This window comes from Protopterus annectens, chromosome 2.part0 (genome assembly GCF_019279795.1).
Source record: "Protopterus annectens isolate FY-2018-M chromosome 2.part0, PAN1.0, whole genome shotgun sequence".
In the NCBI taxonomy this organism is placed as follows: Eukaryota; Metazoa; Chordata; order Ceratodontiformes; family Protopteridae; genus Protopterus; species Protopterus annectens.
In genome coordinates, this window is record NC_056728.1 from 1,348,626,028 (window position 1) to 1,348,638,379 (window position 12,352).

The window sequence follows — 12,352 nt, forward strand, 5'->3', positions numbered from 1 at the left end:
AGTTTTCTTCAAACTAAAGGGGTGGTGAAAGTCACATAACTATGGGCTAGGCTTATAAATGCCCTTGGGCAGATAGCCTAGTATGAACCTATGAGCCAATTTACAGCCGAGGCCCAGGGAGAAATGTTGCAGAAGCATGTCTTTGTAATGTGGGAGGAAACCCATGTGAGTGCAGGGAAGACATGCAAACTCTACACAGAATGCACCCCAGCTGAGAATCAAACCAGAGAACCTCTTGCTAAGGGGCGACCGTGTTAACAGCTGCACCACTGCACAGTCCCAGTCAGTGTGTGTACCATTATGAGTGGCTACCTTGCTGTGGTACAGAGGCTTGCCATAATACAACATTGGTACTAAATACCAATCAGTGTGTACCCTGACATTTCAAGTCTTTTTAATGGTCTCAATGTAGTAACACTACACAGTGATTAAGTGGTGCTGCATGTGCTCTATAGGGAAGGGGGCATGACTAGGGTTACCACCTGTCCCACTTTGCGAGGGACAGTCCCTCTTTGGGCAGTTGTGTCCTGCTAAAAAAGTGTAAAAATGGGAATTGTCCTGAGATTTTAGGACAAAATTGTTTCCTATATTTTATGCAATACTTGCATAAAACAGTTATTCTGTATCTGAAACACCTACATGTTATAAAAAACTGAATAAGCAACTAAAATGCTACAAGAATTACCTTTTATTTAGACAAAAAAGGGAAGTTCCGTCCTTTGTACTGGCCGTTGGTATGTTTTGGCCTACAAAATCTGATGTTTGTACCAAAAATGTCCCACTTTGGGCATTTAAAAAGGTGGCAACCCTAGGCATGACGGCAATATGGTCACATTTTTTGTATTCTCCTGGGTAGGGCCCCCAACTTGAAACTTGCTGGGAGCCCCCAAAATGCTAGCACCAGCCCTGATTATTGCTAATACTTATTAACTGTAAGTCACTACCCTTTCTCTAAATGCCATCAGTTTTGAAAGGATTACGAAGGACAGAAGTTAAATTTTGAGTCAAAAATCAGAGACAGTCAAGAGATAGGACAACAGGTTTGAAAAAAAAACCTCTCTTTTCCCGTCGTCGCACTTTGACGTTTACTAGTTTTGATTTCTCCCAGGCCACCGTACTAAACACGTAGTGGGCTATAGTTTGTGATTGGACCATTTCAATAGTCGCGGGCTACTTGAATAGCAAGACTAAGTCAGTTTGTAAAATAACTGCAGGAGTATTACAGAAAAGAATTTAGCTAACAGGAAACGGAGTTGTTTTTAAGAACTTTAACTGGAGTGACAGGTTATAATTTATACGAGAAGCTAGGTGAAACATGCAGCAAATGCATCGCCCTTAGTTGTTGCACCTTTTCAAGTTGTCCCAAGTTGCAATACTTCGTAATACGTTGATTGCCGAAAGACTTTTATCAATTTGCTGTTTTGTTTACTATTTCTGTTTATTTGATTTAGCCTTTTATAGCCTCCAGCCTGTCTATTTTTAAGCTGACGTTTTTAACTTCAATATTGCTAGTAAGTTTTATTTTGGGGACGCTTTAAGGGTCTGTATTGGAGATGCACCGAAGTCACGATGGTGGTGCTGCCAGAGCTGTTAATCGGGAAAATGTCTTGCCTGCCGCTTCCCAAGCGAGTCGTAAATATCAGGAAGAGAACCAGGAGAATGTTAACCCACACCTTAAGGCATCTGCAGCCCAACATCGGACAGTTTTAGGGGTTCTCAATAATAACCAGGGCAACAAAACACGGTCTCAACGCCCGTCAAAGCAGGTTCGTGTGATATTGCTAAACCTTTTTGTAGTTTGTAATTTGAAGCAGCGTAACAATAAACACGTTTGTGTGTTTGCATTGGTAAGCTCATTTTGACCCAGTGCGTCTTTTTTGTAATTTATCAATGTTGTGACTTTTTTTTTAGTAAGTGTATGGCTTAATCGGTTAACTATTTGAAAGCAATATGCCTTTTTCATTCTCTGTGGCCAGCCTTTTTATGCTGTACTTGACAGCAAGTGTGCATTCACTCTTCCATGTAGCCGACTTTGTTGTGGCCAGTTAGTACATAACTGTTAGCCCTTTTGAAAGTTGCGAGACTTACAAAGTAAACGTGCCTTCCTGAGGCCCACTATTGTGGCTAGTTTCCTTAGAGTAACAATTTTGTATAGTGCCTTCATTTGATAGCTTGTTTTAACAAAATTGTATGGGTTTGTATGCTACTGAAACTTGGTAAATTCTCTAGTAATGGGTCTGTTAAATAAATTGACATTGCACTTGTCAAAGTGTCACTTAATGTGAGTGTTATGTCGAAAGTGCAAGCTTGTGCAAAAAAGACTTAAATGTTACATTCGGGCATTAGTTGAGCTTAATTAGACATGGTCTTTCTGGAGCCTGTACTGCTTTTTTTTTTCCTTCTTACCACTGCACCTTCAATTTACTTGATGCTATTTTATTATATAAGCAGATCCTGTTCTGTGATAAAGGCCTCCTTCAGAGTTTAGCTTTGTAGTCTCATTTTCTTCCAGGCTTTAAAATTAACTGCTAGTACAATTCCTTTGTTTTCGAATACAGTAGCATTTGACTGTATCTTCAACAAAGATCAAATTAAGATCTCTTATTGCTTGGGTGTATTGTATGATGCTTTGAATTTTAATCACAGGCTGGGCTGCCTTAGCAAGGCAGACAGTTCTTACCGTCACACACGCACACAGTTTGGGACTGTCATTTAGTTGCTGTCCTTTTCTCAAGTCAGAAAACTAGGCTTATACCTACATTGTGTGTGTGTCTCAAAAGTTTGTCTTGACACCTAAAGTGGAAATTGTCAACTGATATGACCCTGTCCCATCAGGCTATGTGTTCATGTTTAATGGACTTTGTAAAATCACTTAAGAAATCTACATATTGTGATTGGCCTTTTGCTTAAATGATTCTGTTCTAATTCTAGTGCATTGTACTTCTGTATATAATGTATAATAGTGTTATGTATTCACTCTGGTAAGTGCTAGTCATAAGTGACATTACATGATTTGTTGCCATGGTGGCTTACAAAATCAGATTTTTTTCTGTAATTGCATATCTGTAGAATGATTAAGTGGGGGCATTTCAGTTTGCAGAACACTTGTCTGTAGAACCATACTTTACACTATACTTGTGTAATAGTATTGTCTAGTCCCATGTTGGAATAGCCTGAGGGTTGTAGTGATCAAATTGCCCTAAATTAATGAAGCTATCTATTGTGGACATCCTGAAAAACTGGAATGTTTAGTTGTAATCTTTGTACAGTAGTAGTCCTGACAACCTATCCAACCTTGCAGGCTGTGGCTTTACTTGGTTTAAAAAAAACTTTACAACTCTCTTTTTTAAAATGCTTGGTGAAAGTGTTTGTTTTGCAGGACAGTGGGATCTTAATAGGTAAAATCAGGTACTCAAATGAGCCAGTGCATCCTAGCAACTGAAGAGTTGTTCAGTGGCAAGATCTAAGATCTTCAGCTCCAGGATTCAATCCTGACTTGAAGTGTGTTTTGTGCTGCCTCCAACCCCTCCCCCGCCTACAGTATGTACATGGGGGGGGGGGGGGGGGGCTTGGCTGGCTACTTCAGTTCCTTTCCATCTTCTGTAAGTGCGTTTTACTTTGTGGTCTAAATAGTAGCTAAAAGGGATAGGGCTAGCTCATTTACTTTCTTAAATCTTAGTAATCCACAGACTGGTGTTTATACCTGGGGTCGGTGTTGGCCTCCCCTAATGTTTTCTGTATATTTCTCAGAAGTTTGGGTAAAAACTAAATGGTTGTGGCTGACTGTTTGCTGATGACTTCAAACCAGGTGCAATCATTGAATCCCCAAATGTTGGTACTCTCCAGGAAGGGGTCTCACACAGTGGTGTATAGTCGGTCTCAAACTGAATGCAAAGAAATGCATCCATTATTCCCTTCGGCACAATGCCCCTTCATACTCTCAATTCAATAACAGTACCTTTTAAGTACCCATGAAATGGTAAAGGACTTGGGATCACAGGTTGACTGAGCTTCATTTCAACCACCACATGTCTACTGTTGTAAGGAAAGCTTTCTATGTAGCTCGCTCAATTAGTAAAGGCATTGACTTGAGAGCAAAAGTTACCCCCCCCCCCGTACTTTGCACTTATCCGGCCCATAATTGAGTACAACACCCCATTTGGTATGTACCATACTAAGGACTTACAGCAACTGGAGAGATCTCAAGAGGTTTCTAACAAAGATCAAGGGCCTCCCTCATATGCCTTACACAGACTGAATAAAATTCCTGCCACTATACTTTCTCACAGACTTCTTAGGGGAGACTTATGCCTGGCCTAGAGAAATCAAAGACCCAAACCTAATTAACTTGCATATCTGTAAATCAAATGGGTCTAGAGCTACTCCTTCCAGGAACTAAAATCTCTCCCCTCCAGCATTTGCTATTTTAGTCGCTGGCCAAATTCTCCCAGCAACTGCCACATCTTTGGAACAGGCTTAACTGTTCATGTGAAACAGAGCACCTCTGACACTGATCAAGAAGAACCTGGATGAGTGGCTGGGCATTGTAAAGTATTACCAGGGATGGTGCCCACAACCCTCCTGGAAATGGGCAGTCATCACTAAATGCAGTCTTTGGTATTGACTAGTACTTCTATGGTGTTACATTGGGTTGAAATGGCTAGGCTTAAAATGACCTCTGGGTCTAACTTAGAAATCTCCTTTGGTTCTATGGATTGTGTGAACAGTTTCAAAGTACCTCCTGTCTGTCTTGGGAGATCTGCCACTTTCTCGTTTTGAATTTGCATTAACAAGCCCTACCCTTCTGTTGCATCTTAGGATGATAAGCCTCTGTAGTCTGTGAATGCCATAATTGACCAATAATAAATTACAGAAGACCACTTTCAAGTATTTGATACCTATAGCCAGAAATAAACTAAAAAAAGAGTGTCCTGTCTCAGAGCAAGCAGTGATCAGTTCATAGCTAGATATTAGGCTGGATGCCATTGTAGATAATTTTAAGCCTAGCCTATTCTTTTTGGTGCTTGAATTAATCTGATACTCATTGGTGTAATATATCTGTAGGATCTTACTATAGATAACTTGAGGGGTATCCATGCATTGGATAAAAGTTGGGGGCTGCTTCTGGCTATTTGTAATTCAGGGGGCAGTCCATGGTAATTGGTTGTGTTCTAACTTAAAATTACCTGAAGGGGGGTAATGGTATTTTCAGAACTGATCCTTCAATTCTGGAAAGTCTGTTAATTTTAGTTTCCCTTTTCTTGCTAGTCTTAAACATTATAATCCAGTTCTTCATAGTGCTTTTAATTACATTTTTGAAAAACTATATCTCATTTAGTCTGATGCATCTGAGCATTCAGAACAGTCAAAATGACTAAACTCTCAAACACTTGAGTTTCTGAACCCAGAGGGATGAAGTGGCTATGAGGTGTTGCAAGTCCCTATTGCGTTTCTGGTTATAATGGGGAGGATGCACAAGAGGTTTGGACAAACCTTGTGTAGGATTTTCTTGGGCCTAAAATGTTAAATGATTAGTATAAAATGATGCAAGAGCTAGGGGAGAAATTCTTGTGTTTTGAGCTGTCCAGCACAAATGCTGAGATTGTTTACTTTAGACAACCCCATCCTGGTTTTGTGCAGGTGTGGGCAGTGTCAGCTTGATATTCTGATGGGGCTCTGTTAGTTGAGGTTCTGTTAAAGGTTTCACTTTGGGAGGTGTAAGTATTGGGCACACCTTGAATATCTCTAGAGGAGATGTGCAGGTACAATTTTCTAGTGGCACTGGACATTGGCTTCCAATCAGCTTAATCATTCACCTTCATTGGGAAAGGATACTTAGACCCCCATAAGGGCAGCTTGCATTTTTCTGTGCACGACCATTGCTTTGCAGCAGGGAGGGAGGTGCAGTGGGGGTGCTCACGGAGCATGATTGAAGCAACCCTGCACCCCCTCCAGAACAAGAGCAGTATTTCCATTCTCAGTTTGTGCCACTCGGTGTGTTCTCCTGTATTCATACTGACTAGTTCAGTTGGATCTTAATGTCCTGCAGGCTACTTTAATGAGGAAAGTCTATCAGCTATTCAGAACAAGGGTTCATAGCCTAGTACCTACTGGCCTATCTGCCCAAGTGCCTACGTAAGCCTAGCAGACGAGGTTCCCTGGCTTACGCCACCCAAGAAAGTTGTGCCACTGTCAAGCAGACACACAGAAGTGATCCCTGGTGTGTATTTCAGATTTCCCATCCACTCATCAAGATTTTTCTTTAGGAGTGCTAATGAACTTTGCTTGACATAGATGGGTAGCCTGTTCCAGAGTATGGGAAGTCTGGGATGGGAATCTCCCTCCAGCGTGTGACAAGGTTTAGGTCCCTAGAGCATGTAGCTCTGAGGGATTGGGATTTCTTTAGGTGTAGCATGTCTAACAGCTCTGGGTATGACACTGCTTTATAGGTTGGGCAGAGATCACTTCGGAGTGGGTGAGATGCTGCAGAGTAAAGATGGATTTTTTTGAGGTTGTTGGTGTAGGGCATTTGTTTGAGGCCAGTAATCCTCTTTGTGAGGTACTTCTGTGGCCTTTCCAGCTGCTGCAGATGTTTTGTGAGGTACATTCCAAAAGGTGCGTTGTACTCTATTTGGTCTTTGTGTCGAGTAGAGGGGAACAATGACCCCTTTTTCCCCTGGATGAGAGCCCTTTTATAATGAGGTGTGCCACGTAGGACTTCCGACTACTGTGACGATGTGACTATCAAAGGGGCGACTACTGTCCACCTGCGTCCCAAGGTCTCCTCAAACATTTGGTGTTAAGTAGATTGCTGCCTATGGTAGTTCATAGGTACAAAGTTTTTACCAAAGGGGATGACACTGTACTTTTTGGCATTGAGCTTGAGGCCATGGTTCTGACACCAGGCATCTCTCGGCGAGGCCCTTCTGTAGGATGTCCACATGATTTGGGGACTTGACTATGGCTCCTAGTTTGCAGTCATCTGCGAACTTCGTTCGCCAGAGGCCTTCTGTGTTGGCCTGTACTTAAGTAGATACCAAACAGGAGAGGTCCCAGGATGGAACCCTGTGGTACTCCACTTGTCACTGTTTTGAGGTCAGATTTGGAGTCTGCAACTTTTACAGTGTGGGTTCTGTCAGTGAGCCAGTTGGCAACCCATCTTGTGACGTAGGGATTTATACGTAGTTTAGTGAGTTTAGCTATAATTCCAGAATGGGAGATGGTGTTGAAAGCCTTGGTGCAGTCAAGATAGGCTGTTTGAACCACCTTACCCTCATCTACGGCTTTGGTGACTGCTTCAAAGTCCTATCAGGTTCAGGAGACATGATCTGCCTTTCACAAACCTGAACTGGGTGGGATTCAGAGTTTGGAGGTTATCAATGTCTGAGTTCCATGGCCTTGCAGACCAGGCTCGTCAGGCTAATAGGTCAATAATTCCTGGGATCAGTGGTGGCTCCCCCTTTGTGGAGTGGGATAACTATTGCTGTGCGCCATTCAGTGGGCACAAAGCCTGATGCAATTATTGAACATGGTGCTTAAGTGGGGAGCCAGTTCGTGTAAAACACAGCCTGGGATGTCTAGTCCTATGGATGCTGTGTGTGTTTGGCTTTAGTGTGCGCAGCTTTTACCTGCATAGTTGCGATTACAGGGACTCTGCATTATTCCTTTTATAGCATTCTTCCTTTATAGATATGGGCCCTTTAGGGGGTGGGGAGGTAAAGTTAGCTGCCAGGGTGTTGGCAATATCAGTTGGTTCTGAAATTTTCATGTCATGCTGTAACTCGGAGCAGATCTGGGTGTGTTGCCATAGAGATTCTTCACATATCTATGGAATGCTTTGTGGTTGTCCTTAGAATTAGTGGTGATTTTGTTTTCGTAGCTAGCTTTGGTGGATGTTATAAAGGGATCTCTGCTTCTTACTGAGGCTGACCAGGGAGCTCCTCCACTCATGGGATTTTACTCTTTTGCAACAGTTTCTTCCTTCTGTTGTACAGTTTTGTTTATGGCAGGGGACCACCAGATTGGCTTCCTTTTTTTTGGAGTTACAAAGTGTGGGTCAGATGATAATGCACAGCTACTTTTGTGGCTTGCAAAGCTTTTATGGGTTTTTGTTAGCTGTTTCAATTAAGCTATTGCAGCCTGGAGCTCTAAATACAGCTTGTGTGGATTGGTATATTGCTCTAATTTTCTGTAGAATTTTTTTTTTACTGTAATTGTTTTTGTGCATGTATAACTTTCCTATGCTTGACTTGTTCGTTTTCAGATAGGTGCACCACTACTAGAGGGTTTGATGTCTGTGGTGGCTTTGAATGCAAGTACTGTCTTTCTAAACTAGTACTCTAGTAGTACTAGCTGTAAGCTGCAACCATTTTAGTTTGAATGGTGGGAAGTTGGACTAACCTTATGCAGGTAAAAGGGTAGTTTCCGTATTTTGTAGAGAAACTTAAATGGAAGTATTATGGACTGACTGCATGCTTCTGTACTGCCTGTGTCCATAACTACTTGACTAGTTTAGGTACCATTACCACTGCAACATACCTTAAATTCAATTTAAGTCTTGAAATGGAAGCTACTTGACCCCACTGAAGTTTTTCTGTACTCCTAACTTTCTGCTTCAAAGGTTTGTTTACTTCTCTGTCTGGGTTCTTATCCTGCCTGGTTTAAAAGATCAGAGAGCTCCTCTGTCTCCAGGTAGTTCAAGGAGGTACGTCTCTGGTCATTCACAAAACATGGACAATGACAGTTATAGTTGTACTTAAATGCACTCACTCAGTTAACTCAAACATGTGGTGGATCCTGGTACAGACAGCTGACAGTAACTCTCCTTTAGCCTGGTGAGTGGAACATCAGTGTGCCTGACTGTAGTCACCTGTGACTAGTGTTTGGTACGTTATGTTTTATGGGCTGTGAGTGGCACACGAGTTTGTGGGCTGTCATTTGGATTTTGTTGGGGGGGTGGTGGTTTGTTTCTGCTTAAGAGGTCTCTCTTGCTTGAGCAGATTTTTATTGGGAGCCTCCGAATGTAGGTGTTTGTGTGCTTTGGTGTAGGTTTTGAATGACTTGTGGTGTGGTGCACGTGTTTACCTTCTCTTGACTGTCTAGTCCAGTCTTGGGTGAAGAGCTTTGCTTCCAATTTGGCTACAAGTGCATCTCTCGCAGGTTGTAGTGTTGGTTGGTAGGAGAGGGTTGTCTGTACATGAGGCCATTGCTGCATTGCCTCCAAGATGCCCAGATTCATCAGGTAGAAAGGACCAGGAGCTGACCTTTAGACATGCCTGGATAGGTGCTTAAGTACTAAAACCTGTTCTCTACCCAAGTGAGGAAAGTTGAGTACTGTAGTAATTTGTAGCTTATTCAGTGCTTACAGTGAATTCTGAAGTGCTGAGCTCAGATTTGAGTGCAAAAACAAAAAAAAAAAAAAAAAAAAAACTGGCTAGTTTTAAGGGAAAATTTGAAGAGTTAAACTTTATGGCACCGGGAATAGTTTAACCCTAGCTAAGTGGCAATGCATAGTGCGTTTTTTAACACAACACTAGCAAATGAGCAAACTGATATTAACAAATTAACCAATAAAAAGCTAAAAATTGAGCCCTGTTCCAGCAGTCTTTGATCAGACCAGTTCTAACTGCACACTCCTACCACTGGGTGCAGGGGAACCTTCTCCAAAAAAGAAGGCCTGGATTAGTGCTCAAAGTTATGCAGACAAAGCTAGATTCAGCAGGCCTGAATATAGTCTATGCTACAGCAAACAAGATGCACCAATGTCAGAAACTGGTCAAATAAGCAGGCAGAATAAATCTTTAACCAGAAATTCCCAGCTCAGAAGGGGAGAATTTAGCCTCTCCTCCCATAAGTGTGCAGACCACAAACCTTAATGTAAAATTATTGGCCTGAAGCCCGTGCTTAAACCAGAACTAATATTCTTTGAGAACACACTGAGCCTTCAATCGGTAATTCCCAACTTGGAAGGATGCAAGCTACCTATCCTGGTACAACAGTGCAGATCACAAACCTTAATGTAAAACTGGTCTGAAGCCCAAGTGCTTAAACCAAAAGTCTTGGAATAAGTTACAATTTAATCAGGCTACTACCAAGCAGTAATAAATGCAGTTGAGTATTTTTTTTAAGAGGCAAATGCAAAATAAAGTAGAAGAAACGTACAGTAAAAACAGATAAAGTGCACTTTTTCTTTTAAAGTGCAAGGAGAGCCAAACGACTGGGAGCACTACTCAAGCCCCAGCACCTTAGCCCAAAGGTTCCTGGAAATTATAAACTCAAATGCTATGTAACTAGTCACCACTCCCACAAGAGGGGACAACATACTAGACCTGATCATTACCAACATGGGGACTCTATGCTCCACCAGAAGTATATCCCTCATTGGTAAGATCAGACCATAAATTTCACTGGATGTCCACATCCTGACCCCAGCCCAGAAAACCAGAGTGAAAAACTTCTCAAAAGCGAACTTCTCACTTCTCAAAACCGAAGTGGAATCCTTCAAGGCCGCAGGGCCAGTGGAAACTACGGCCCAAACTGCAGAATCCTATATAAACGCATTCTACAGACATCTCCAGGAATGCATGGATCATGCTATCCCAAACAAAACCAAGACCCAATCATCCAAAGGCAGGCGTCCAATCTGGTGGACCCCTGCCATAAACTGTACAACAGAAGGAGGAAGCTACTACATGATAGAGCAAAATCCCTAATAGGGAAGGCATCTCTGATCAGTACTAGCAAAAAAATTACGATCCCTCGTAAAATCCTCCAAGGCCAGCTTCGCGAGAAAAATTGCACAGGACACCAAAGACAATCATAACGCTTTTCAGTTATGTTAGAAACCTGGGATGCAACTCCCAGACTTGTTCTGAGTTGATTCTAAACGACAAAAAATACACTGAACCCACAGACATCGCCAATATCCTGGCAGGTGCACTGCAAACCCCCCCCCCCCCCAAAGAGCAAGTATCTATCCCGGCAGAGGGCTGCCTCCCAAACATCTCTGATGCTCAGGTGAAGGCTGCCCTCTCCAAAGCAAAAAACACTGCTTCCATGGGACCAGATGGCGTCCCAGGTTGCGTCCTACATGAACTCCAAGAGGAACTAATCCCTCAAATAAAACGGCTATACAATCTCAGCCTCACTACAGGATATGTGCCCACAGAATGGTGTACAGCAACAGTGGTCCCACTCCACAAAGGTGGAGCCTCTGCGGACCCTGGAAACTACTCACCCCATAAGCCTGACTAGCTTAGTCTGCAAGGCTATGGAGAGGATCATCATGGAGCTCATAAACAAAGACATTGGGGACCTACAGACACTTGATCCTACCCAGTTCGGCTTTGTCAAGGGCAGATCCTGCCTTTTGAACTTGGTTGACTTCTTCGAAACAGTCACCAAAGATGAAGGGAAGGTAGTCCACACAGCCTATCTGGACCTTGCAAAGGCATTTGACACAATACCCCACTCGGGCATCATAGATGAGCTATCCAGCTTAAATATAAACCCCTATGTCACAAGATGGGCCGCAAACTGGCTCAAAGACAGAACCCACAGAGTGAGAGTTGCTGGAGCCATGTCTGACTCTAAACCGGTCACAAGTGTGTCTCACAGGGTTCTGTCCTGGGACCACTCTTGTTCGGTATATACTTTTCTGAGGTACAGGCAAACGTGGGAGGACTATGGCTCACCAAGTTCGCAGACTACTGCAAACTGGGCGCCATAATCAACTCTCCAGCTGACGCAAACATCCTTCAAAAAGGTCTGACAGAACTGGTGCCAGCGCCATGGTTTAAAGCTAAATGCCCAAAAATGTATAGTCATACCCTTGGCGCAAAAACAATGTGCCCACAAATTACCACATAGGCGGAAACCCATTAAGTACAGAGAAAGTTATTAGGGACCTGGGGACCCAAGTTGATAGCAATCTCTCCTTTTGAAAACCACATTGCCAAAGTGGTTAGAAAGACCTTCTACATAGCCCACCTCATCACGAAGGGTTTCACATCTAGATCGAGAGGTAATCGTGCCCCTTTATTCATCCCTCATCAGGCCCATCCTAGAATACAATGCCCCTTTTGGGATGTACCTTACCCGACACCTGCAGCAATTAGAAAGACCCCAAAAGTATCTCACCAAGAGGATCAAGGGTCTGAAACAGATGCCATATGCTGCTCTGTTAAAAAAAACTCCAGCTCTACTCTGTTGCATGCCGCCTACTTCGAGGCGATCTATGCCTGACATACAAAGCTATGTCAAATCCAGAATTAATGGACATGCTTCACCTCAGTAAATCTAAATCCCTTGGAGCCACACGTTCGAGGGACTCTAACCTCAGCACAGAAATAAA

The 12,352-nt window shown here is 42.8% G+C and overlaps 1 protein-coding gene across 1 annotated transcript in view; it reads left to right on the forward strand.

The window, feature by feature from the left end:
* Nucleotides 1-1,165: 1,165 nt before the first annotated feature.
* CCNA2 (cyclin A2) overlaps nt 1,166-12,352 on the forward strand; it is a 1,007,636-nt gene continuing 996,449 nt past the window's right edge. The window contains exon 1 of the mRNA XM_044061531.1: nt 1,166-1,766. Within this exon, the coding sequence (XP_043917466.1) occupies nt 1,554-1,766 (213 nt within the window). The 5' untranslated portion in view covers nt 1,166-1,553. The remainder of the gene's footprint in view (nt 1,767-12,352) is intronic.